Consider the following 27,010-nt stretch of genomic DNA (forward strand, 5'->3'; position numbering starts at 1 on the left):
ACTCGTAAAGTTGGCACATCTTTAATTGATGGAGAGTACTAGCTTCATGAAGGGAATGCCATGTTGGCAGCCTTCCAGAGCTTGGTAGTGTGTAGAAAACGTTTTTATTGAAAAGGCACTAGATCCTTTTCACCCGTGCTTGAAAAGGAAATTAGAAGGGATTTATATATATATGTAAAAAAAACTAAAATTTGTGAAATTTGAAAGGATTTTTTTTTTTGCTTCTCAGGAGGAAGTTGAGAAAGTTGAACAAGTTATAGGCCTCTCTTTTGGGGAACCTTGGTTTAGACTCTTAGATCATACATGAATGGGATTGGTGCCTGGACGTGTGTGTGTAACCAATATATATAATTGAGTTGCATTTTGCTCCAGGTGAAGTCCTTGTGCTTTCTGCTTTTGCACGTTTCGTTGGGAAACCCTAGTCCGCCATCGCAGGCAACATCAGCAGATTTCTTCCTTCTCCTGCTGCTGCCATCGCCATGGACAACAGCAACCTGCCCCGGCGCATCATCAAGGTGTGCGCCTGTCTTGATCTCGTTAGGCTGCCTTCTTTTTTGTTTCTTCCCTACAAAACCCTAAAAGCCTGCAGAAACAGGTATTTTCTTTCCTCATCTTCTTCATCTCGAAGCTAAGAAAGATTAGATTTACTTTCTGAATCGCAGGAAACCCAGCGGTTGCTTAGCGAACCAGGTATGTGTGTGTGCAATTGATGCTCTGTACAGACGACTGTTTTGGATCCGTGAGGGATTGATTGCGCTTTCGATGAGCAGCTCCTGGAATAAGTGCGTCCCCCTCCGAGGAAAACTTGCGGTACTTCAACGTGATGATATTGGGCCCGGCTCAATCCGCTTACGAAGGTATCGTTGCCATTTTTTTCTAATCCATGAATTTATTGAAATTATTTTTCTTGTAGAACTTATTTTCTCCGGATTTTTTTCTTTTGGCTTCAAAAATTTTCATATGTTTCATGAGACAAAATCTCCTGTTTTTTTGCACGAATATTTTTAATACGTTCCAGTATTTTGGAAAATTTCTTAAGAAATTAGCATGTTTTTCTTTATTTTTACCAAAAATATCATTTATTTATTTTTTCTTTCCCAAACTTTGAAAATTTTTAGCATCTAATATATATCCGGTTCGGTTTCAATTGAAAATTTTTAGTTCATGTTTCTTTCTCTTATTTAAAAGCCAATGATTTCTTTCGGTGTTGGTCTCTAGAAGAAGTTTTTGACTAAGCATTGGAGATGGTTCAGAGAGTAAGAGATTAATGTATTCAAATCCGGAATTCAACCCTAGCTAAGCCAACCTGTACATGTGTGAGCAGCCTTTGTCTTTTTTAGTTTGGTAGGTTTTCTTTTTCGTTTGAATTGTTTTAACATTTTGTTTTGGTTTGTGAAGGGGGGGTTTTCAAATTGGAGCTTTTCTTACCTGAAGAGTACCCTATGGCAGCACCTAAGGCAAGTTCTTACTTGGTGATGCTGATCATCTATCAAAATTACCTTGTTTTACTCTTTTGTTATGCATATGGAGTCAAAAGTAACATCCAAAGATTGTCATAGTTATATTATTTCTCGAAAATTAATAATTTTTATTCTTATCGAAAATTAATAATTTTACTACATTACCTTGTGCGTAAAGGTCTTTATGGATAGTCCTCATGCTCGGCTAGCAGGCACCTGAGGGAGGGATTGGTGAGATCTAAAAAATAAAATATAATTAGACAACAGTCATGTCTGCAAAGATCCTAAGATCCATTTCTTTGAGGTCTCGCGTGGCTCTTCAGAATGAAGATCTCTTTACATACTCATATGTTCCAAAAATTTCATCCTTTGTGTAGTACCGTCTTGTCACAAATGATCTCAAATAGTCCTTAGCAAGTGGACAAGTGAACCAAATTGTTATGAGCAAACTCCACTAGTGACAACTTCTTTTCCCATCCCAATTTTTTTTCATGCGCATAAAATTTTAGTGTGTCAAGTACATTCTAGCCGTCTAGTTAGGGATGCGAGGCCAAAGGAGTTGTGATGGGATTTCCATCCCCAACAATACTCTTGGACATACCATAATCTTTGAACATTTGTACCATCTAATTGACCTTTGTGGTTTTCTTGACGTGAATGAAATGCGCTTGCTTGCTGAATCTTGTTGGCAAGGTGCCTAGGGTGAGAGTGCAAGCACACATCTAAGAGAGAGAGAGAGAGAGAGAGAGAGAGAGAGAGAGAGAGAGAGAGAGAGAGAGCGCAGCATGATTATGAGCTCAAGAGCAAAGGGATTAAGGGAAATACAAGAGTAGTGGAAAGCATATTTAAATTATAGAATTTTATAGGAGAGGCTCCCATTACAAGGTGTGGGCGTAGACTACCACCACATATGCCACTTGTCAAATATGATGCCAAGTGTCCCTAATAGGTGTCACTTTGCCACACACAACTACTTACATAATAGGCTATTCCCACACAAAATAACTTATGCACACTTGCGGTTGTTCGCACACATAGGAACCGCTATATTTAAGGCTTAAATACAATGCTAGTTTACACAACCACCTAGCCCTTGTTTATTTTCACATTAATTACTATTTTCACATTAATTACTATTTAATATTTATCATTCTCTCCCATAGTGAAAATGTGGCTAGAAAGCCCATTCATCATTGACTAGGTTTGCTTTTTCTTATGGTTGTTGCTTCTTGTTGTCGTAGGTAGAAGTAGTAGAGTTTATAGAGTTTTCATCAGCTTTCAGCTTTGCAAGCCTGTTTTGAAACTCCTCGATGTAGTGCCCTAGCTTGTGGCAGTAATGACACTTTACTTTCAGCTCGTAAGGAGACCAAGTTTTGAATTTGTCAAAAAAGGTGTGCGTAAAAGAAAGCCCCAAAATACATGTACCTGTGCGAACAAGATGCTAGGTGAGTGGATCCACTTCTTCTCTCTTTCCCTCAAAAGCACAAAGGTACACCAAGAAGCCCTTGAGCGACCACTTTGACAAAGTTTGGTGTCTTAGAGAACTGTGAGCGGAAGGGGTCTTACAGCTGGGTGTGGGTGGAGCTCAAGTGGAAGTGGCGGCAGTAGGGATCTCAGAGCCGCGAGGTTGGGTGGAGGCATCGACTGAGGTGGTAGGCGTTGGAGTATCTCCACTCGGGCCAGTGGTGGAGGTGGGCTGATTGGCAACGCACTAGCACCGTCCATCAAGGTGGTGTGGTTCGGTAACGGTGGGCTTTGGTTGGCAGAGTGGTGGTTGAAGAGTTGGGCATTTGTTCAACTTTTGTTCTCATGCTTGCTTTTCCCTTACCCTTAACACAACGGTGGTCACTTGGCACAATTGATCATACCTGTTGTTGCTAGGCCTTTGGAACTGATATGAGGGCTTAATGATGTACTGGTTCTGCGTACATACCCTCAAGGAATGCTTCCTCTGGCTTCTTGTTTGCAGACCATTCCATTTGCTATCTTGTTGCATTTTTCTCCTGGAACTGTGCACCTCCTTGGGACGATGCTTAGTGGTCTAACCAATGTTGCATGCGTGGAAGGCTTGCTACAGGTAAAAGATACCTGTCTCCTCTGCGCAACGAAATCTGGGGTGCTAGCAGCGGAAGTGGTAGTTCTTACGCAGGGCAGAGCCTCCCGTGTAGTCAAGGTTATTACTAACCAAACTGATCCGACTGAATCCGTAAGTCTCATGGTCAGATCAAGGAAAAGACTTGCACTTGGATCATAGAGTCCAACGCTTTTTTCCTCATCAAGAGATATAACCGTTGATTCTTTTCCATAAAACAAGGACTATGCGCGATTTACTTCATCTATCGTAACATAACAGAATTGAGTCTCATTTTAGGGATCCATTAGTCCAGCCTAATCTCATCCAATCCCATGGGTTAGCCAACTGTCCAACCACTGTAGTGATAGGATCCATTTAGGAATTTAGTTATGTTTTGTCTCGAGTACCAAGAAAAAGAGTTCCCAGGTCCCCTGGCCAGCACTTCAAGCAAACTTCGAGATAGTCACACCACTTACGCACCCAATATGAAATTGTCTGTTTCACAGATTCAACTGTCTTTAAAATAATTTTTTAATAAAGCCATAGTATCACTGATCATAATCCTCCAAAATATCTGGCTTGAATTCTAATTTTCAATCATTCCTTCATCAGTGTACCTATGGTATCATTGGCAACCAGAACGCTCACTACCTGTTCACTTAGGGGCCTTTTCAATAGTCCCTAGCTCATAGTACCCGAAAATATAATCACATAAGAAAATCCAAATAGATTCCTCTTTTACATCACATCGCATCTCATCCACATCTCATCACATTCACATCCACATCCATTTACATCACATCTCATCCACATCTAATCATTCATTTACACCACATTTTATCACATCCACATCCACATCTATTTATATTATATTACATCATATCTCATCACATTCACTCACATCTTATCACATCGCATTCTTATCTTATCATATTACATTCACATTTAGTACTGTTTTTTACTTTTGATACCGATAGGACTTTTCTAAGTTTCCGTCAATTGCTTGGCCTAGTTAAAGGTACTTTTTCTCGATGGATATTTTCATATTTTTTCTCAAATTTCTCAAGTGAAATATATTCAATATTTTTCTTTTAAGATTCATGGGATTTACAAAAATCAATTTTATCGATATTTTTTAATAAAATTAATAATACTTAAAATTTTAATTTTGATAAATACTCATAATTTAAATTCTGTCAAATTTTTTTTTTTACTATTTAATTACTTGGATCTCAATTATCATGGATTTTTTTTGTATAAAAATAAATTTATAAAAAATTCATCTTTTATCATTTAATTACTTGAATCTCAAATATCATGAGAATTTCTCTTTTTGTATAAAAATAAATTTATAAAAATTTACTCTTTTCTCATAATCAATTAATTATGCATAATTATAAACAAATTATTTTTCATGAATATCATGAAAATCATTCTTTTTACATGAGATTTCTAATCTTAGAATATGGTAGGAAGTCATCTTTTAGCATTATGCATAAAAATAAGATATGTATTATTTTTTAAAAATTTTGTCATAACTTCGTTGCTATTACTGATAATTCTCAAAATTTTTTTAAAGAATAAAAGCTTGTAATGAAAATATAATAGTAGTTTTTCTTTTATGCATAAAATCAAACTATGAATTTAAATCATAATTTTAATCATAATCATAAACTTAATTATGATTATCTCACTAGATTAAATTAATTCTATTATTTTTCTTTTTTCAAATTGATAGGATAATCTATTTCTCATTTACAATCAATTAAAGTAGTTTTTAACTACTTATAAATAATCTAAAAGAAATAACTATTATTTTGTTAACACAAAATCATAAAAATTATATATTTTTTAATCTCGAGCTTATCAAGCCTAGAGTTTAGCTTTGAATTAAGAGACTCATTGAGAAGCGCCATAAAGATAGCTATTCTTTTAGAGAGAGATTTACTTAAAGAAAGTATTACAATTTAAACATAAGGATTAACTTAATGCTAATTAAATATTAAGAAATTTAGAGAAATCTTGATTTGAATTAAAACAATCATTTAGAAAGCTTCTCAAGCTTGAGAGGGATTGAGAAGAAGAAAGTTATTGAGAAAATTGAAAAAAATCATAAAAATTGATTTTACCTCCAAGTTTGGCTTGATTCTCTAATTGCAGTTAAGTCTCCGACCGATCAATTGGTCCGCCAAGAGGAGAAGAGCAATTGAAAGTATTACAATTTAAACATAAGGATTACAATTTTAGAGAGAGATTTACTTAAAGAAAGTATTACAATTTAAACATAAGGATTAACTTAATGCTAATTAAATATTAAGAAATTTAGAGAAATCTTGATTTGAATTAAAACAATCATTTAGAAAGCTTCTTAAGCTTGAGAGGGATTGAGAAGAAGAAAGTTATTGAGAAAATTGAAAAAAATCATAAAAATTGATTTTACCTCAAGTTTGGCTTGATTCTCTAATTGCAGTTAAGTCTCCGACCGATCAATTGGTCCGCCAAGAGGAGAAGAGCAACTCGAAGAGGAGTTGTAGAGAGAGAGAGCTCTAAGCTCCCAAGAGGAAAATTTAAGAGATAATAGAAAATATAACTATTTTAATATAATACTGGCATGGTATAGCTCCAATGTTCAATCACAAATGATTGAGGGTCTATTTATAGGTGAGGGAGGCTACTAACCAAGTCTAACTAGATTCTAGAATTTTTCAGGTTCAGTTTGACTCAATTTGGATAAGATTTGGATCAGTTTGGCTTCCTTTTTGATTTAGTTTGATCCAAGAGAGAGGAGAGATAAAAATATCATAATTTTTTTGAATTAAAAACTCTTCCACACGTGAAAGAGGCGCCTACCTCAAGAGTCTCCCTTTTCTTATACCAAGGTGTCAAAAATGCATCATCATTTCAAAATATCTCATTTTTTTAGTAATATTTCATAATTTTTAACTAATAAATCTTGTACTCAGTCAACTCTTCATCTTATATGAGTATTTATTCATTTTTGGATATTTTTTTAAATTTTTTTAGATTTATCTCATCCCAACACTTGGATTAATTGAATTGGCTCATTGGAATCTTAATTGGATCATAATCCTAAAATTTTTGAAAATATAGACCTTTAGGTTGAGGTCCTTTATACCATTTTCAATTAATTCTTAATGCACATTGGAAAGTTCATTTTGAACTTCTGTTTTAGGGGATTCCATTTTAGACATTAGGAGGATTTTATATCCAACGATATCTCAATTTTGGATTATCTCTCTCTAGATATTTTCTCTCTCGAAGCCAAAACAGGGTAAAACAAGATCTTTCTATTTCAGAGAGGGAAATAATTACAAGAACAGAAAGAGAGTTTCTTACACCTTTACACCTCAAAAGCTGGAGGGAGGAATCTTACAACAGTGGTTCACTTTCCTAAGCTTGATTAAGAACAAGATACTGAAATAAACATGATTAAGATAGAGTCGAGAGAAGAAGAGAGATTTGGTGTTAAGGTTTTTCTTGTATTTAATATGGCACAAAAGGTTGCGTAATGAATGTACATGGCTGAGCCTTAGGTCAGCCCCTAAGGGGTGACTCTTGGCCTTTATACGATGACTACTAAGAACTTCTAATAATGTAATGATGAACTACTGAATGAGAATGTTGATTCATGCTTTCTTCTTATATATGATGCTTGAGGTGTTGGTCGGCCAGCACATGCTTCCGTCGGGTAGCTCTGGACAAATGTTTATGAATAAAATCTTGAAATGATGCGCTTCTTTCTATACTTGCTCACACTTGCGCCTGGTGTGGTCTTGCCTGCTGCTTGGATCCACTTGAAAGCTGCCGACTGCTGTAATACAGGCTTATTGGCTGTCGACAGGGCCCATGCTCTCCTTTATGATGCTTAGGATGCTTATGTGCTGCTGCTATTGATGATGATGATTCTGTTGCTGCTGATTTGATGATGATGATGCTGCTATTGATGATGCGACTGATGGTGCTATTGATGGTGATCTACATGCTGACTTGATTGATTATTAATCAGGGATTAAAGATGTTCATGTAGAGGATTAGCCATGGCACGAGCGTGCATGTGACAACAAGCCCGGAATAATTAGTACTGAATTAGATACGATTGCATTCTTAAGCCTTTGAAATGTATTCTACTCTTTCGTGGGTCATTGAAACCTTGCTTCTTCTCAGTCAATGGAGAAGCTTTATGTGCAATATATACAAATATAAAGGAAGCTTGTATAACATGTATGGATTTCAATCGACCCGCTCTTTGGTGGCCTTGATCTTTGTAGAATCCATGCTTATTCCTTCTTTAGTATATATGCAAGAAATCTGGTCTATCTTTCTACATTCAAATTCTTATGCTTAGTGTCATCAAGAGAAAAATCAAGTATCAATAAATTGACTTTTAACTGTCTTATTTATTTGAATGTGGCTTACAATAGGAATGGTATTGTGACACAACTCCAAGTATGCAGGGTTGGGCTGGACATAAGATTGTAGCCGACTGGCATAGAGTCGAACCATGTAGGTGACAACGATGCATTGCCATGTGGCAATGATGACGTGGTGACGGTGATGTGGCTGACATCAATACTATTGGCCGACTAGGAGCATTGGTGCATATATATACGTGGGTAGCCAAATCATCATATTCATCTGCTTTCCTCATTGTTGGACTTCATAGAGCATTTTTGTTCAGGCAAATTGCCAGCCAAGAGTGTACAGTAGGTCGCAGGGTTATGATTTGACGTCTTCATTCTTAGCCACATCTTGTACTTGAATCAGTTGTATTTCTTCCTTCTTGTATATAATACATAGCAACAATTGAAAACTCTTGTGTGCGCCGTATGTGATTCCTCCGCACTCTCCTTTCTATCTCTAGAAAACCCTAGCACATAGACACAAGTGTTCTATATTTGTATGAGAGGCTAGGAAACTTGTTTTTTATTTTTTGACATTCGTGTGTGTTGACCTCTTGGGTATGGTAGAGCACGTAGGTTCCAAGAGTGTGCAAGTTCGAGTTTGGGGAAAGTTAATATTTGGGTTCTTTTTCTCTGGATGATTCTCGTTGGTCTTCACCGGCTAGCTTGCCAAGTTCTTCCTCCATGTCTCGTGATTAACGAGTTCAATTATTGAAGCTTTTGAAGCCTCCCAAGCTCAACGGGAAGATGGATAGAGAAGTGGTCTAAAAATTGATTGGTTCCATGAATGCTCATAGAGATTTTTGAGAAGAAACATGTAAATGCAAAATAAGACTTGGTGAGCAAATGCATGCCCATGACAAAGACTGATTGAAATAGCGCGAAGAACGTGTGCATAACCAAAGTAGAAAAAGCAAATGTTACTTTGACACAATGTAAAGAGTAATGGCCATATGTGGAGCTTGTGCAAAAGGGAAGTACCTTTGTGTTGACCATGTAGGGCTTGTGCAAAAGAGAAGTAGAAAAAGAAAACACTATTTTTTCCAAGCTAAGTTGTACTTTTGTCAAATTTTATTTCCAAGGAGGAATGTGTAAGCACATAATAAGATTTTGTGAGCAATTGGATGTCGAGGACAGAGACTGACTGATACGACACAGAGCTTGTGCGTACCTGAAGTAGAAAAAGCAAACGCTATTTTGATACAATGCAAAGAGGAATGACTATGTGGAGCTTGCGTAGAAGAGGAATGACTATGTGGAGCTTGCGTAGAAGAGAAGTACCTTTGCTTTGATCATGTAGAGCTTGTGTAAAAGAGAAGTAAAACAAGGTGAAAACTTTATGTAGACATGCCAAAGGTGAAAGGTGAGGTTGTGGTGAAAGGTTGGGCTCAGATTGTAGCTAAGGGGATGAAGATGTTTACTATGGAGTCATTAGACCAGTAACAATAATTTGTTCCTATGGTTGAAGTTACGGTGTCAATATTGGTCCACATATGATCGATGTTTGATCTATAGACTGTCTTTGGTTTGAAAATGCTTTGAGCACAAGAGAAGATATGGATCAAGTTTTGTAATTTTGTGTAATGCTGTGATTGTTTTTGGGCATCAATGTTGAAATCTTCCATTATTACTTTGGATGCTAATGGGGGGGGGGGGGGGGTTTGTTTGCAAAGCTTCTTTAAGGTGGTGATACAATGGGGGGATTATATCTTGGCTGTTCGGCCAGATGACTTGGAGGATTTGGCTGCAAATAGACAATGCTCCGACTACCTTCAACAGGATGATGTGTTGGATCTTCTAGCCTTTCCTTGGGATATTCATCATTGCCTTCTTGGATGATATCTTGGTCTTTAGCAAGACTAAAGATGAGCATGGGAAGCATGTGAAGAGAGTCTTGTAGTTGATTGATGTCCATAATTTGTGGCTTCATCCTTGAAAGATAGATTTTTCATGGTCAAACTTTCTTTTTTGGGACATGTCATCTCCGACTATGAAATCTCGATGGATTTGGAGATGATTGTCACCGGCCTTTGTATTCTGACATCCAAGGTTTATATTCCACTGTAGGAAATTGAGTATTCTAGAACTCGAGGGTTGTTGTCGAAGTTGTACCCAAAAGGAGCAACTCTGAGATTGAACAACACTAAATCTTTTGTACAAGAGTCATGGGACTAGCCATCTCATGGAGGCATTGTTTATCAGTGAAGGAAATTTAAACTGAGTGCATGGATATGTGTTAGTCTACCATAGTGAGACATTGACATGGATAGCTGAACTATAATAGGAACTGGTGTAAAGACTAAGAAACTGGTGTCAAAACCATGGAACTGTTTGTGCATTCATTTGATTTATGCTTGTGAGCATGTGTTATGTATGCCAAGGGTCGGGGACGCCCAGTTAAACCCAAGGACGAGCATGTGTGCACGCGTTTGTGTCTGTTAGAAATACACCAAAATATCATGTGACATTGGGGATACGGGCATCTGGTCATTAGGTTATAGCCAACTTGGTGTGAAACACTCTAGGTGTGAACAATCTCTTAGTTAGAGTCAAAAGATAGGGTTTAATGCCTATAAAAGGGTATTGTACTTGGTGGTTCATTCATATCTCATTCTCATTCATTCATAATACAATCACCTTGTGTTGTGCCCAACTTGCTCTCTCTTGCTTCTCTTTTCTCTCTTCTTCTTCTTCCTTAAACCATGGATAGATTTCATACTCCATAGCTCCATGGTTGAACCTGTGATTGCCAACATGGTATCAGAGCCATGATTCTCAGTGTTTAATCTCCACTTATTATCTACTCCACTCTCTTTTAGTATAATTAGCTTCATCTTATCATTTGAACTAATCATGATTAGTAGCGAATCACTTTTTCACCATTTTTACTCTTCCTTGCAAAAACGTAGCTCTACTCCTTGCTGGTCTTTTGATTGGTTTTCCCTCCACACATAACATCTTGCCAAACCCTCTTAGGACATCAAAGCTAACACTATTGCTAAGCCACAGCTCAAAGCAATTGCTCCAATTCCACCTAGAACACATGATTTTGACACTGCCAATCAATGCAACAAATTTGGAGTAAAATCGCAAATTCGCCTTCATCGCTTAGAATTGACCCGATTCCTCTTAGCTGTAGCAACTATATGGTAAGAGCTACACGCTCACAAATTTTGAGCTTATTTGGTCCATAGAATAAGTCGGAAAGAGCATATCAAAAAAATGCAAAATGTAGCTTCATCAACATAAATCGACGCCTTATTTTCTTCTAATTGCTCTTGTGGATCAAATAGTTGATATTGTGGTAATTCTTTCTATCTTTAGTGGTGCATTTGCCCTATCAACTACTTATTTGTTGTACTAGTTCTTTCTATTTGCAACTTTCCTTAGTGCTAGGCTTCATTATGGCTGAGTCTGCCGTGCATCTTTGGAGGTTTGACAGAAACTCAGTACGAAGGCCTTTGTGTGAATACATGCTCTTATGTGTGTGTGTGTGTGTGTGTGTGAGAGAGAGAGCATATCTTGTGTGTGTGTGTGTGTGTGTGTGTGTGTGTGTGAGAGCATATCTTGATACAGAGTTCTACACCCATTATTGGGCACTAATGACGTTAGTGGGGATGTCGTAGTATCTAGTCCATACTATGCATAATGGAGTTGATAGTTATATAGCCTTGTGGATTGACTACCATGAGTATATAACATGCACGTTTCTAAAAGGTGAATTTGGGCATGTTCCTGGATTCATCTAGGTATATATTGAGTTAACAAGCTATGCACAACCCAAATCTTGAAGCAAATTGATCAAAGAAGGAGGAGATTCAAGAAAATTATCATTTTCAGCTTTCTATCATTAAGCAGGTAATTAGTGCTAATTGTACTCATCAATTAGTGTCATCAAGGGTTCAATCATACCATTGGGTACTTTCTATTGCTTGCCAAAGGTTCATATAGAGAAAGCTCCTTGATTTGTCCCTTCGACAGAGCTTCCAAATTAGGGTATTTTTTGCTCAATCGACAAAAAATTACATTCACTAATACCTTGATCAGTGCTAATCATTTGAGGTTTTTTTGGGCCATTAATGGTTCATATCTCACATTCAAGTGTTGCTAAACCTTTGAAAAGCATCATATCAGATTTGCCTCTTGATTTGAGTGGTCAATTTGTTAATCCAAAATCGGGTATAAATCTGTATCAGCTTTGTTTGGGACAATTCGGATTTCTGAGCTTATATGCTTCATGTACCACATCTATCATGGTCATAAATCATTTGTACAAGGCAAGACACTGACCATTGATAAGGCTAAGACCTCCTTAAGCAGATTCAATGCATTATCATTTGGAAGGGACATGTATCATCATCATGTTAGATTTTATGAACACATTGAGAATACGATCTATCTTTGCCTACATGGATTTTATTACACAATGAAATCAAGGATAACATCAAGATCTACATTGACATGAAGAAGATCAAAAGCTACATCGACTTTACGAGTTACATCAAGATTATCTTTATTTGCATATTGGGTGATCAAGGAGAGAACTTCCCCTTTGTTTTTAATTTTGTGTGAATTCTAACTGATCAAGTTTTCCTGACTTATGAGAATTGGAGGATAATGTTTTTTTTGGAATCATCTCCATAACATGTTGTAATGGAGCCAATTGCTGGTTTGGTAGAGTGGTGAGTTCTTAAGAGGTGTCACCTACATACATCATTGCTTATGTAAGATCCTTTTAAGAGGTTGTTCCCACACACAAAAGAACCCTCACACTAGTGGTTGTTCATACACACCAGAATTGCTTTATTTTAAACCCAGATTACTAAGTTATTAGGTGCCCGTTTACACAACCACCTAGCACATGTTTGACTTTTTTGCTTTTCCTTGTTTTTGACCAAAATTGGTGCTTTTTCCTATGCTAACTTCATGAACCTTGTTTCCATGCTTTCATCAATCTATCCGTGTGTTCGGGAAAAAGTTCCATTATGGGAAAAAGAGCTAGGAGGGCCAAATAGTTACATCCCTCCCTCTTTATATCGCAATTGTCTTCAATTGCGGACTACAAGTGTTCCAAGCACATCCATATGTTCCATGTATATCCATGTGTTCCAATTACATCAAGTACATCCATATGTTTCAAACATTTCCCAGTACAAGCCCTGTCGGGTGAACTTGTGCATTTGGTCTTTTCCCATATTTGTGGTGTCATTTGCTCATCTGGCAATATCTCTATGCGTATCTTTGACCAATGTCTTTATTCGTGATGGTACTTCTTCAGGGACTATCACGTGTTAGATATAATAAATGCATACTTATCCTTTGCAAAAAGTAGACAGAAGCTAGTCAACAAACAAGTATGCATCATTCGCGTATGCTGGGTACTCCAGGTACTGGCTAGGTAGTCTGGAGCTCATTGGACTATCACATGCCATAAATCCAAACATTGTCCACGCATCAAAAACAGCACACAAAGTCAAAGAAATTCAAACATACTGATAGGTAGTTTGGAGCCCATTGGACTATCACATGTCATAAATCCAAGCATTGTCCACACATCAAAAACAGCACACAAAGTCTAAGAAATTCAAACATACATTAGTATGCAATGCACAAGTAATGATTCTCTAGTTCATGGACTGTCCTGTCTGGTTTCATTGGAAACCGTGTTGAGCTATTTGGCTTCCGAGGGACACCGCTCGAGAGTTCGCTCAAGGCCATTTGGTCATTAAGACCGCCCGAGAATTCGCTCAAGGGTATCTAGTCACCCGAGAATTCATCAATAGTCATATGGTCGATTTGGTCGCATTGACCGTCCAACTACGAAATGGGCAGCGGCTAGGTTAACCTGAAAGGTGCCGGCGGCAAGTGGATGAAGATGAGGGTCTCCTTGCTCTCCACAAGCTTGATGCCCAAAACAAGAGGGCGCTAGCTTCTTTTATACTTGGGGAGGAACATGGCTTCAAGGACTTGCTATACAACCCTAGCAGAGCTGCAAGATCGGATGTGAGGTATGATAAATTGCATCATAGAAAGAGCGATTATTGACATGGCTTGGGCATCCTTGGAGTTGCACCTAGGTTGTTCTTTAGTAGGAGTAGTAACCTCTGAGACTGTCACCAGCTCGAACATTTTCCAATATGTAAGGAGTCTGGTGGACTCCAAGATGTTCAAATATTTGGAAAGTACAAGCTTTGGGAATGAGGGATTATCAAATACAAAAGATCTAGCACATGTGTAACTATTTGGTCCTCCAAGCTCTTTTCACATGATATAACTCATGCTCGAACACATGGACAAGAAGATGGACACATGGAAACAAGGTTCCTAATGCTGGCATTGGAAAAAGCATCAGTCTTGGTCAAAAAGCAAGAAAAAGCAAAAGTCAAGCTTTGTTGATCAAAAAGTTGAGGGCGCCATTGGAAAGAGGACATCGAACTCGAGCAAGGCCGTGAAGTTGTTAAAGCACAATCAAGAACTTTGGTTATTATTAATAATATTTAAAAGTGAAAAGCAAAAACTCAAAGATAAAGCAAGGCAAAACAAAAGCAGGGATCTTCCATCTAGTATATAAGAAGCATGTACCCTTATGGAGGAGCATAGAAGTACTCTTGGAGATTTGAAGGAGAACTTGTGAAGAAATATCATCATCTTTGGGAAGAGCAACTTGCAAGAGTTCCTTATCCTTATCCTCACCGTTGTCATCTCCCATCTTCTCCATCTCCACTGGCGAGAGCCATCCTTGAAGCGCCGACTTCTACCGCTGCTCTGCCTCCTTGTGCCCCTTTGAGAGCAGCGCTGTCAGCTGCTACCCTGCAGTGCTCCTCTGCACACCAGCGTTGCCTTGCTTTTTCTGCACTTCCCTGTGTGCCTGCGCCACTATCGTATGCCGCCTCTCATCTGCCACCCGTAGCCATCTTTGTTGTTGTCGCAGCTTGCTCCATCTGCACTGCACGATTGCGCCACCTTGTAGTGTTGTAGCCGCCGACTGTTTCAGTAGGACTACCCTTTACCGCCTGCTCTACCCGCCCCAGGTAGCTGAGCCACTTGCACATCTTCAGTCAGCAGTGCAAGCAAACACCGTCGCCGCCTGCTTGCCCCACCCTATGCAACATTGCAGCGTTGCCTCTGGTAGCCGCCTGCACTGTTTCCGCCAGTAATCCCAGTAAATACTGTCTTCAGAGGGAAGAAAAAACTGTTTTGACTCGCCTGCGAGCTCCGCTCTCCCCCCCCCCCCCCCCCCCCCCCCCCCGCTGCTTCTCGCCATCGCGCCTCACCTTCCCCCCCCGCCAGCCCTCCGCGGTCTCCTCCGCCCTCTCCCCCGCCTTCTTCATCGCACCCTTCTGCGCCGCCTCCCCACCGCCTTCTGCCTCGCGTTTCTCCCCCGCCTTCACCCCCCCGCCGCCACTCCCCCGCCTCCCTCCTCTTCTTCGCTTTCTCCCCCCCCCCCCCGCCTTCTCTTCCTTCGCCTCCCTCCTCGCTGCATTCCCCGCCTCTCCCCCCGCCGTTTACTTCCTTCCCCATTCCTTCTTCCTCCGCCTCTATCATCCTTCGCCTCCCCCTCTCCTCTCTCCCTCGCCACCTCTCCCCCCTCCGCCCGCTTTCTCCTCCCTTCCGTCCCGCCCCTCCGCCCACCGTTAACTCCTCCCCGCCTCAGCTCCCCCCCCCCCGCGCCCCGCCCCCGCTATCCTGTAACCCGCCGCTTCTCTTTTTTCCTCGCAGGGCTGTGTCCCTCCCGTTGGTGACCCCGGTTTCTGGCTTTTTCCCTCTGGAGGACTCCATGGAAGCCGCTCCGACTAACCCTGCCGATTCCGGTCTCCGTCTGGAGTTCACAGCTGAAGATCTTCAGTTGTTTGTTTCCACAGTTTCCGCTCTTGAGGCCTCCTCCTTGGTCTGCAAGATAGTGGGTAGCCGTCCGATGCGGAGAGAGCTTCGCGACCTTCTGCAAGGCAGCCTTGTTGGCGTGCCCGCCAAGATCGTCAGCGTGGATTTTTTGGGACGTGGCTACTATCAGGTGGATTTCGAGTCCCCACAGGCAGCTCAGATGGTGCTGGCTCGGAGCCCCATTGCCCTCCGCTCTTCCCGGGCGTTCCTGGCGCGATGGACTCATGGTTTCGACCCCGCTTCTGACCCGCTAGCAGGCGCGACAGGTTTCCCCGTCACTATCTGTTTTCCTGGACTCCGTAGGGAGTACTTGCCCCTCTTGTCATCCATCGGCAAGGCGTTCGGGCAGGTGGTGGAGACGCCTCAGACAGCGGCTTCAGTGATTGCTCGGGCAGCTGGACTCCCGGCCATTCGGGTTGTGGTTCCGTCACCGGAGTCCCTCTCGAAAACGATCCTTCTCCCTTGTCTTTCTGGAGGACATATGATACAGCGCGTGGAGTATTCGGGCCTCCCCGGCCAGTGTTACATATGTCGGGAGATGGGCCATCTCGCACGCGCCTGTCCCCGCAAGGGGGCTCATCCTTCACGTTATGCCGCCTCCGGACCCCCTGCAGGAGACCCGAGGGGTGGCCATCCACTTCAGAGACCGGACATCCCTGGCTCGTCACAGCAGGCGCCATCATCTGACAAGCAGGCCCCGGCGGAGGATGCCGCGCAGTCCCAGGAGGCTGGCGGATGGCAGGAGGTTCGCCGGCGGAAACGCCCGGCCCGCAGGGACCGTCGTCGCAGACGCCAGCAGGTAGCACAGGCTGGCGGACAGGCGACTCCGGCTGGCGTACAGGCACCTATCCGCACTTATGCTTCTGTCAGGGATAGGCGGCCAGCAGGTCCCACCCCGATGGACGAGGATTCAGACTCAGTGCCCGTTGAGGCCGCTGGTGGAGCCTCCCACGTGGAGACCCCGCTCCCACCTCCCCCCGCGGGGGGCCCCCCACCCTCCTTGGAGCAGATTCCTGAGGATCCTGGGCCGCACTCTTCGACCCCCGGCTCCCCTTCCCCTCACCCGGAGAGCACTCCTTCCACCCTTCCTTCTCCCCCCCCAGCCCCCCCTCTCCCGCCTCCCCCGGCGGCCCCCCCCCGACACCTATCCTCTGGCATATGCCTCTCCATCCTCTCCTCGCTCTCCCCCCTCCTCGCCACGAGCCCCCATCCCTCCCTCGGCCTCTCCAGGATACTTCGCCAGACCACCCACTGCCCCGGGGCAGCGCAGCTGGGTAGGCCAGAGCTCAGTCCAGCGGCTGTTCCACCGCCACTCCGGGCCGGTGGAGATGGCGATCCTCGCCTCGCCCGCCACAGAGTTCTCTCCAGCCTCCCCTGGGGGGCCCCCGCGAGTGATGGGGCTACCAGTGGATTACGGTTTTTTCAGGTGCCTCCAGCTGGATGCTGGCCCGTTCGAGACACTGGTCGCGCCGCCCTTGCGAGTTTGCGTGGTGTGCCATCCCTCTCGTTCTCCCTCTGTGGTGAGCAGCATGGTGGCTTTCTCCTTTCCTCTCAGTGTTGCCCCAGACACGGCATGGGATTGCAACTCTGTAGAGGAAGTTTTGCGTGATCAGATACTGGAGTTTTCTCATCACTTTAGTGACTTGGGGCTCACGGACCTACTGCAGACCCGATTACACTCAGCCCGCATGAGCCTGTTTGGTATAGGAGACTGGCGGGCGGATCCGGTCCACACCTCAGTTGAGGCGGTGCTTCTGATTCTCCTCCATGCCGCCCCGAGGGTGCAGCCTACCTTTAGATACATATATGCAGAGGATTGGTCTCACGCCTATGCCCTGGACAGGGCGAAGGCGGAGTGGGGCTGGACACAGAGACAGGTCACCCTCTTTTTGGAGAGACTCCGCACCCGGACAGACAGTGATTATTCTCCCTCCAAGCCGGCGCCCAAGACTCACAGAGTGGAGGGCAGATCACCCGGGCCGGCTGAGAGGGGTGAGCCAGTGGAGGCTGCTTCACTTGCCATAGCTCATCCATGAGGATCCTCTCATGGAACATCCAGGGTCGCGGTGGACATCGCTGCTACATTGGACGGGGCAGACTTCGCCAGGAGATCCAGAGGGCTCTCGTTGGAGGACCCATCGATATCCTTTTCATCCAGGAGCACCACCTTTCTGCTGGGCGTACCCGCACCTGCGGGAAGATCTTGCCAGGCAGGAGTCACACTTTTTGGTCACCGGCATATGGCTCCCAGGGGAACCAGGGTGGAGTATGCATCTCAGTCAGCGAGCAGCTTCTATCTGAAGTTGTGGACTCTGGCATTCTGGTCCAGGGTCGTGCGCAGTGGATCATCCTTCGGGTTGGGGAAGACCGCATTGGCTTCCTCAACTTCTACGCCCCCAATGGGGCGACCGGGAGAGCCGAGTTCTGGAGCACCATTAGGCAGTCCCTCCCCTTGGCAGACCACTGGTGCCTCGGAGGGGATTGCAACATGCTGGATTATGCAGAGGACAGGATGGGGGGCAGCCAGGAGACCATTCATGGGCCGGAGCTAGCTGCCTGGGAGGAACTAGTGCTTCAGGTGAGAGGCCAGGATCCGTGGACTCTCCCGGAGTTTGGCAGGTTGCAGGGGAGCCTATCTTTCTCGCGCTCGGATAGACGGGCCACAGGGGTTAACCTATCCCGCATCGACAGGTTCTACATTGATGAGTGGGCCTGTGATTGAGGTGGCACAGTGGGCATACTTGCAGGCTCCTCGTTTTCAGATCACTATCCAGTGCTTCTCCAGATTGAGGACCCCACGAGAGGAGAGCAGAGCCAGAGCGTCCGGATTCCAGATTGTCTCATAGAGGAGCCCGAGATTGCGATCGGAGTTGAGCAGGTCTGGCAGGAGCTGCAGTTCAGGAGAGGATCGGCAGCCAGCGATCTTGCCAGTGGCTTGCAGGAGATTAGCCAGATGCTCAGACAGGCTGCCTTGGACCGGCTGGAGGCTTTCAGAGAGCAGGAGAGGAGCCTACGGAGGAGTCTAGCGTCCCTCCAGAGACTCCAGGAGAGGGATCCTACGAGCCCTTGGATCTCAGAGCAGATGGAGTCAGCTCGCACGGAGATCAGATCCATCGAGGAGAGGAGGGTGGAGTTCCGATTCCATGCTCGGGCTTCCTTCTGGACACAGGCTGGGGACAGAGTGACTCGAGATTTCTTTGAGGCGACAGGGCCTCGCTTCAGACGAGAGGGTCTCAGGCGTCTCCGGCAGGCTGATGGCCAGGTTGTGGTGGATCCCCCCAGGGTTCGGGCTATAGCCACAGATTTTTACAGGGACCTTCTCTCTGCTGAGCCAGCAGATGACAGGGTGAGAGAGGCTCGGGAGGCAGTCTGGAGCTTCACGAGACCGGTTGTGCCGGCCCATTTACAGCACTCCCTTCTCTCCCCCTTCTCGGATACGGAACTGGAGGAGGCTCTTCAGGCATTACCTCGGGGCAAATGCCCAGGAGAGGACGGTCTTTCGGTGGCTTTCTTCCAGAGGTACTGGGGCCTCTTACACAGGGGCTTCAGATTGGCATTCCAGGAGATTATGGAGTCAGGAGTCATGCCGGACAGCATGGCTGAGGGTTTGATCCACTTGATCCCCAAAGAGGGAGGAGACAGACTGGAGATTAGACAGTGGAGACCGATCACCTTGCTAGGCACGGCCTACAAGGTCCTAGCTAAGGCGATCAGCAGGCGGCTTCAGCCTCACCTTCCGGACATCATCCACTCCACGCAGACTGGCTTCATCCAGGATAGGAGCATTCTGGATAACATTTTCTCCTTCTGGGAGGCTACGGCTCTGGCTAGATTTCGACTGGAGGATCTGGCAGTGCTCCTTCTCGACTTCGAGAAGGCATATGATCGGGTGGACTGGGCCTTCTTGGAAGGCACTATGGAGAGGATGGGCTTCCCCCCTCAGTGGATCCGTGGGGTCTCTGCACTCTACTCATCGGCTCATAGCCAGGTGCTGATACAGGGCGTGCGCGGAGAGAGGTTCCAGCTCTCACGCTCGGTGCGGCAGGGGTGCCCCTTAGCGCCCTTTCTTTTTCTTTTTGTGGCGGAGGCCATGAGCACTTTTTTGACGGCACAGGATACAGGTTTGCGGGGCCTCCAGCTTCCCATCCGTACCTCGGAGGAGCTCCTAGACTCGGAGTTTGCGGATGACACTGCTGTCTATCTTCAGGGAGGTGAGGAGAACCTCCGCCGCTTCGCCTTAGCCATGGACAGGTTTTGCAGAGCTTCGGGCGCTTTGATCAACTGGCACAAGTCGTGTGGGCTGTGGGTCAGCTCTATGCCCCCCCCGACTTGGAGGCCAGTTGACGGTTTTCAGTGGCTGCCCCCTGGCACTACAGTGCGTTATTTGGGATGTTATGTGGGCATTGACATATCTCCGGAGCAGCAGGTAGCCCCCCTTCTTCTGAGCATTCGGAAGAAGCTTCTGTATTGGAGTACCGCTCGTTTATCTTTGGCTGGCCGAGTAGTTGTGGCCAACCAGGTTCTGCTTGCTACTATGTGGTACATCACTTCCTGCTGGGCCTTCTCTCGGGCATGCATTGGCCAGGTGCAGCGGCTCATCAGGAACTTTCTTTGGTCCGGTGGCGATGGGCGGCCCGCCAGGGCCAAGGTGGCATGGGCGGTGATCACTCAGCCGAGGGAGAGAGGCGGCCTGGGCATTGTTGATCCTATTTGCCAAAGCCGAGCATTGCTTGGCAAGTTGGTAGTTCGTGGCCTCCTGCCAGGCGCTGAGCCGTGGAAGGAGTTTCTTGTTTCCAGGATGCTCAGCCGCACCCCCTCTCTTAGCGGCCCCTGGACCCCCAGCATTAGGTGGATCTTTACAGAGCAGCGATCCAGAGGAGTGGGCCTTGGCTTCGAGGAGCGTTTTGCAGCTAGCCTTCTGAGGGCCTGGTCGCATCTGAGGCCGTCACTCTTCCAGACTCCTCCGGGCACCGATGAGGAGCGCCTGAGGCAGCCATTGATCTGGAACCCCTTGATTCGACTTCCCAGTGGCCATATGGTTGGATCGCGGTCTCACGTGTCGTGGGGCCCTTTGAGCTCCGGCCCAGCCCAGTCCCTGGACGACTGGATATGTTTTCAGCAGCTGCCTCTAGAGGCCCAGGAGAGGAGACTCAGTGGGATGAGGGGCAGAGAGTTGATGAGACAGGACATTGAGGCGGCCATCCCCCGGGAGTGGCGGACCCCAGTACAGGACCCTCCACCTCCACAGTGGATGGGTGTCTTTACTCGGCATGAGATCCTTCTAGCGGTCTGCGGCACAGCGGAGAGAGTCGCCCCACTCACTTTCGAGGTGGGAGAGGGTGGCCAGCTTCAGAGGACACGACTAGATTTGGATGGGTTCCAGGGTTGTATTCTTCAGAGGGTGCGGGTGGTCGGCTTTCATCAGAGACAGTGGCATGTAGACCCCTCACCGGCCTCGATAGGAGAGGACTGTTCTTGGAGATTATGGGCTTGGGACAGCAGGCCTCTTATTCGCCTTCAGTGGGATCCAGGTGAGTGGTTTTGGCGAGATCCCTATTTGGCCCCTACCAGCCCAGGCATCCCCTTTTTTCAGTACACAGCGAGGCTGGGGCGGCGGATTCAGAGGCACAGGATAGCGAGCACCCCGGCGGCGGCCGAGCATTGGCGGCGACAGGGGCTCTCCCCTGCCTTTCTTAGGGACTTCTGGCAGCGCCTTTGGGCCAGCTTCCGGCCCCGGAAGGTGACGCTTTTTCTCTGGCTCACAGCGCATAGAGGACTGGCTGTGGGGGCATGGCTAGCTTTTGGCAGACACCCAGCGTCCTGCCCTCGGTGCGGCCATGCACAGGAGTCGCAGCGGCACTGCTTATGGGATTGCCCACAGGCTCAGCAGGTCTGGCAGCGCGCTCTCAGGATGGTTTTTGCAGGCTCACCAGGTGAGATGCTGGTGACGTGGGGTGCGGTGGCTTGGGCCACGGACAGCGGCCCGGCCCTTGGATATGAGGACGTCCCTGGCAGCGCGACCATCCAGGTCTCTGACAGGGCGATGGCGGTGGTTCCGACGCCAGACTTCTCATCGGCAGCCCCTCAGGAGGGGGTCGGGCACAGATGGGAGATGATCAGCAGCATGACGGCTTGGCACATATGGAGAGCCCGATGCAGGGAGGCCATTGACCGCCAGGCGACTCCACCGGCGGAGGTCATACAGGCCCTCTGGGTGGACATCATCCACATTGAGAGGACACTGGGGGAAACTCCAGGGCGACTCGGATCGCATGAGAGGGCGCCGCAAGGCTTTCCTCCGCACTTGGCACCCTGGCCCTTTCCTCACCGCGAGGGGCGAGGATGTCACTTGGCACTACAGGCCTCCAGTTTGGCTTTTCTCACCTCCCACTTGTACTACTAGGTAGCCCCCCCCAGAGAGCGGCCAGCCACGGGGGTGGAGCTCAGGAGTTCTCTGTGTTTTATCCCTCCTTGCGAGGTGAGCTTTGTAGCCTTATGGCGTTTTCTCATTAACTAATAGAAGGATCTTTTTCCCGGAAAAAAAAAAATAAAAAAAAATACTGTCTTCAGAGCAACGCCGCCTCCACTTGTTGTGCCACCCTTGCAAAGAGGAAATCCGAGTTGTTTTTGGGAGCAACCTCTTCTTATCCTGCTAATACCACCACCCCGGGAGTTTGATTTTTCTAAGGCTCTTTTCCATATTGGGCAAAGAGTTCTTTTGGGTGTTTGTAAGCATCAGAAATTGGTTTAGACATTGGATATTGGTACTAGCCCGGTGTAAGTCTCTTGTGGGTCAGCTTCGTGGTGAGCTCGGCACATCAGTTATTTTGTGCCTTGACATCGACCTCGGGCTAATCTTGACATCGACACTTTTGTTTGATATTGTATTCATTTGTTGTATTGGTCGTGGCTTGGAAAAGCCCATGGATTGTACCTGGAATAAATTCTTGAAGAGGGGGCAAGGCCTTTTCCCCGCTCAGCGTGGTGTACCGTGTGAAACCCCTATTCCCATCTCTCTCTCTCTCTCTCTCTCTCTCTCTCTCTCTCTCTCTCTATATATATATATATATATATATATATATATATATATATATATATATATATATATATATATCTTACACGTGGTTGCATGTGTCACTGCACGCTCCGTTTGGGCTTATAGCAGCCTGAAGCTTGGTCTAGGCGCTTGAGATGGTTTCTTGGACAGAGAAATGGGCATTGGAGCTCAAGTGTCAAGCGGAAAGCATGTATGGAAAGCTTCCGAGGATTTGGGAGAGATCTACCATTGAAACATGTTACTACATGGGATTACGTCCATAACCTAGGCAAATGGGGGGACTTGCTGAAGCACCTTGATAGAATGTCTACAAATTGAGATATTTTTAGAGATGAAGTTTATGGGAGGAACTATCTCTTAAATTGGGACATGTGGCATGACAGTGAACACAGTGAGACAAGTGGCCTCACACTTGTCATCTTAGGTGTACACTTGTCATTACAGCTTTTACTTTCCATTCTAGCTTATGAGAGCCCCAAACCTATAAATTGGAGCCCTCTCTCTTCATTTGAGTAGGCTCTATTGCTGCAAATTAGTCTCTACCATCTTGGCAACTCTTCTCTATTCCTAATGGTTATGTACTCCAAGGTTATGGTTCTCAACCACTGTTACAGGCTGCTGTAATGATGGCTGCTCTCTCTCTCTTTTAGGCTGCCCATGAAGTATACCAGCTGTTGGGGATTGCTTTGAAGGCTTCCATCATGAAGAAATATTGAAGGTGAGGATATTTATTCATTGTATTATGATTTTTCAGCCATTGGGCATTTGTCTTCTTAATTGGTTATATATGGACAGCAATTGAAAACTTGCTATTACCATTGGGCATGAAATTAAGCCATCGGGCACTTGCTATTGCCATGGGGAATTGTATCTCAGCCATATGGGCTTATGGACAGCTTTATGGGCTTATGATTCAGCCGTATGGGTTTATGGACAGTTATGTGGGCTATTGGATAAGCTATGTTGGTTGGTATCCACACGGAATATACATATTCTTGGCATTTTCATGGGGCTTTTTGATGACAGCCTGTGTATATGAATTATTCATGGTTGTATGTGGAAACATTTGGAGAGCATGCTCCCCCAAAGCTTGTACATGATATTTTTCTCCTTGGGTAATAAAATATTTCCGCACGGAGGAGGGGGGGGGGGGGGGGTTGTCATCCCATTCCGGCCTCTATGTGGTGTTAGACATTCACATCTCTCTTTTATAGTTTTGTGGAATTAAGTGGTTTATGTTTAAGGCTGTGGCCAATTTAAGTGTTTAATTGCATTAATGGTCAAGTGTTTTGCAAAACCCCATCTGCCATAGACTCCAACTACCACCTGTTGGGTGGTGAGCTTGAGCTTGCAAATATGAATTTGGACTACTAACTTCTATGTCTTGTGTTTAGGAGTTCTTCGGAGCATTCTGTGGCAAGAAACTCTGTTTCCATTGCGTGAATCCCTTATAGTGCACTTTGTGCTTGAAAATTCATCACAACAATTTATGTATGGGAGCTTCATAGACAACTTACCTTTGTCTTGAATGACCTCTTTTTTCCCACGGTCTGTCTCATGGTTGTGGGAAGGAAAGAAAATGGGACTTGCAGGGCCTTAATGATGTGCGGAGGTTGAAGTGTGGCCAATTTTGGAACAGCTTAAAGGGGGAGTGACGTGTAACCAAAGTTGCAGTGCTCCAAACACCGTAGAGCGGCTGAGAAGTGAGACCGTGTTGTCTAGGCTGTGTGGTCTACTAACATTTAATGTTTTTTAATTTTGCAATCTTTTATTGTCATATGGATTTATAGGGATAATGTGCACATGGACATGGAATCATGAGTGCTCCACCCCACCCCACCCCACCCTTCCCTTCCCTTCCCTCCCCTCCCCTTCTCACTTCCTCCAAATATATGGTGGCCATTGACTCATTTGTATGGTGTGTTTCTTTGCCTCCCTCTCTCATGTCTCTCTGCCTTTTTGTTCCGTTGTGTTGCTTTCAGTAATTATGTTGTATCTTGACACTCTACCAAATGCTTACTGAACTTGTGTGAGCCTATAACACCTTCATTGAAATTTGAGCTGAACATGACACTTATTTAACCAAACGTCTAGAGAGACAAGGTTGGTATTTTAGTGCTAACTTTCCTCATGGCTGAATCTGCTCTCCATTTTGAGATAAGTGATAAAAACTAAGTATGGTGCTTCATCAATGAATATTTGTCATCGCATGTCAGTTATAAAAACTAATTATGGAGTGAGAGAAACTAAGTATGGTGGTTCATCAATGAATATCTGCCGTTGACACATCTAAACACTCAAATCTGCACTGACACAAGTGGGGATGTCATAGCACTTAGTTTATGCAAGTAATGTGAGTGGTCTTGACTCTCTCATAATGTTAAGATGGCACTTTTGTTTTGTTAAGTCAGCGCTTTTCATTGGCATTTGAGTTGGTGCTAGATGGCTGCTTGAAATCGATACATGAAACCTATGCAGTTAGAACTGAGAGGATGGATTATTTTGTTCTTTGTTATGTGTCTCAAATTTACAGTCCTAGAAATCTTACATGGTATGTTTATGGATGCTCTGTGTGTTTGATGTGCAGGTGAGGTTCTTGACAAAGATATATCATCCAAACATTGACAAGGTATTCCTCTTTTTATTACAATTGCTGCAGGATGCAAAATGATTAATGCTTTGTCATGATTTGTGAGTTGATCTCAGTAGCCAGGGGTGGTCTCTCTCTTTTGCAGCTGGGCCGCATTTGCTTAGACATTCTGAAAGACAAATGGAGTCCTGCTTTGCAGATTCGAACTGTTCTTTTGAGGTCAGTTTCAAGTTCGTGTGTGTTTGTTAGGGTCCTGTTGTAACTCGAAGCATGCTTTTCAATTTTGAGGTCCTTCCATTTTGGTGGAAGTGAAGATTGTATCTAAACGTCTCAGTTTTTTAGGAGTAAGAATTTTTTTTAATTGAGTTCTGAAATTAGAGAAGGCTTTTCACAGCATCCAGGCTCTTTTGAGCGCCCCTAACCCAGATGACCCACTTTCGGAGAACATAGCTAAGCACTGGAAGACCAATGAAACCGAGGCTGTTGAAACAGGTGATTATACTGGATTTCTTAAAAGAGACATCAGATAATGGCTTGTATATGGACATTGATGAAACCTGTATGATCCTGCGAACTATTTTGTAAACAAGAAATTTAAGGATGGGGGTTTTCTCGCAGCCAAGGAATGGACTCGATTATATGCAACTGGAGCTTGACAAGGCCTCGAAGTATAAGTTACTTGGTTGTTATGTAAGTTTCTACCCTGAGTACTTTTTTATACGTTTTTAAGTGTAGTAAGTTGTGCCTGCGGGAAGTCCGGCAATGTAATTGGGAGGGTATGAGCTGATGCCTTTCTGGACATGTCAAGGATTAGAACCTTGCTCAGTGTGTGCGTCGGTGAACATGTTTGGGATCTCCAGTACTAGAACAATTACTGGGTGTGTGCATGCTTGCACGAGTTGATTCCCTTGCCACAATTCAAACGAGACCTTTTTTGCACTAATGAACATGCTAAAGCTATGGGTGTAGTCCATTAGTATTCGCAAAGCAAAATTTCAAGTTTTGAGACCAGGGTTAACAGCTGCACTCCCATTGGCCTGGTTTCCTCCTGAAATCTGGGAGGCAAAATCCTTCATCACCAAGCTAATGCTGGTGGCACAGCTTTGGAACAGATACCAACTTGGGAAATATAATTGGTTGATGAGCTTTGTTTGTTTGTGACACTTCTCTTGTTAGAATCAGTCTTTTTGCTGGTGGTTGTGGGCATTTTCTGTGTTGGGGTTTTATGAAATTTTCAGGTCTACCTTTTGAATTTGAGTGGCTTCCTGACTTCTTTAAGAACATTGTCAGGCCTGAAACATCTGAGCAACTGGTGGACTTTGCCCTTGTAATCTAGAAATAAAGCCAATTGCAATCGTAGTGAAATTTACGACAAAATATTTCAGTTTTTCTTGTAATCCGGTATCCAGGTATAGCTTAGAATATAAATTATTCTGAGAACTGCCACTTTGTAAGCTTCCTGGATGTGAAGGGTTTATTTATACCTGTTTACCAAATATAAAAGTGTTAAATACCTCGTTAAAAATT

At 44.7% G+C, this 27,010-nt stretch overlaps 1 protein-coding gene across 2 annotated transcripts; it reads left to right on the forward strand.

Annotated features, from left to right (window-relative positions):
• Nucleotides 1–338: 338 nt before the first annotated feature.
• On the forward strand, nt 339–27,010 carry LOC147605141 (ubiquitin-conjugating enzyme E2 36). 2 transcript variants are annotated; one of them, XM_086794008.1, is made up of 9 exons: nt 339–515; nt 663–690; nt 771–857; nt 1,399–1,457; nt 25,481–25,522; nt 25,629–25,702; nt 25,878–25,975; nt 26,102–26,173; nt 26,774–27,010. In XM_086794008.1, the coding sequence occupies exons 1-8, from the start codon at nt 480–482 to the stop codon at nt 26,137–26,139; spliced, it is 462 nt and encodes a 153-aa protein (XP_086650134.1). In that variant the 5' UTR covers nt 339–479; the 3' UTR covers nt 26,140–26,173; nt 26,774–27,010. The 2 variants fall into 2 exon arrangements, with proteins under 2 accessions (XP_086650134.1, XP_086650135.1); XM_086794009.1 differs by having other exon boundaries at nt 26,722–26,876.

This window comes from Cibotium barometz, chromosome 60 (assembly GCF_041138505.1).
Source record: "Cibotium barometz isolate CiBa-2024 chromosome 60, ASM4113850v1, whole genome shotgun sequence".
In the NCBI taxonomy this organism is placed as follows: Eukaryota; Viridiplantae; Streptophyta; class Polypodiopsida; order Cyatheales; family Cibotiaceae; genus Cibotium; species Cibotium barometz.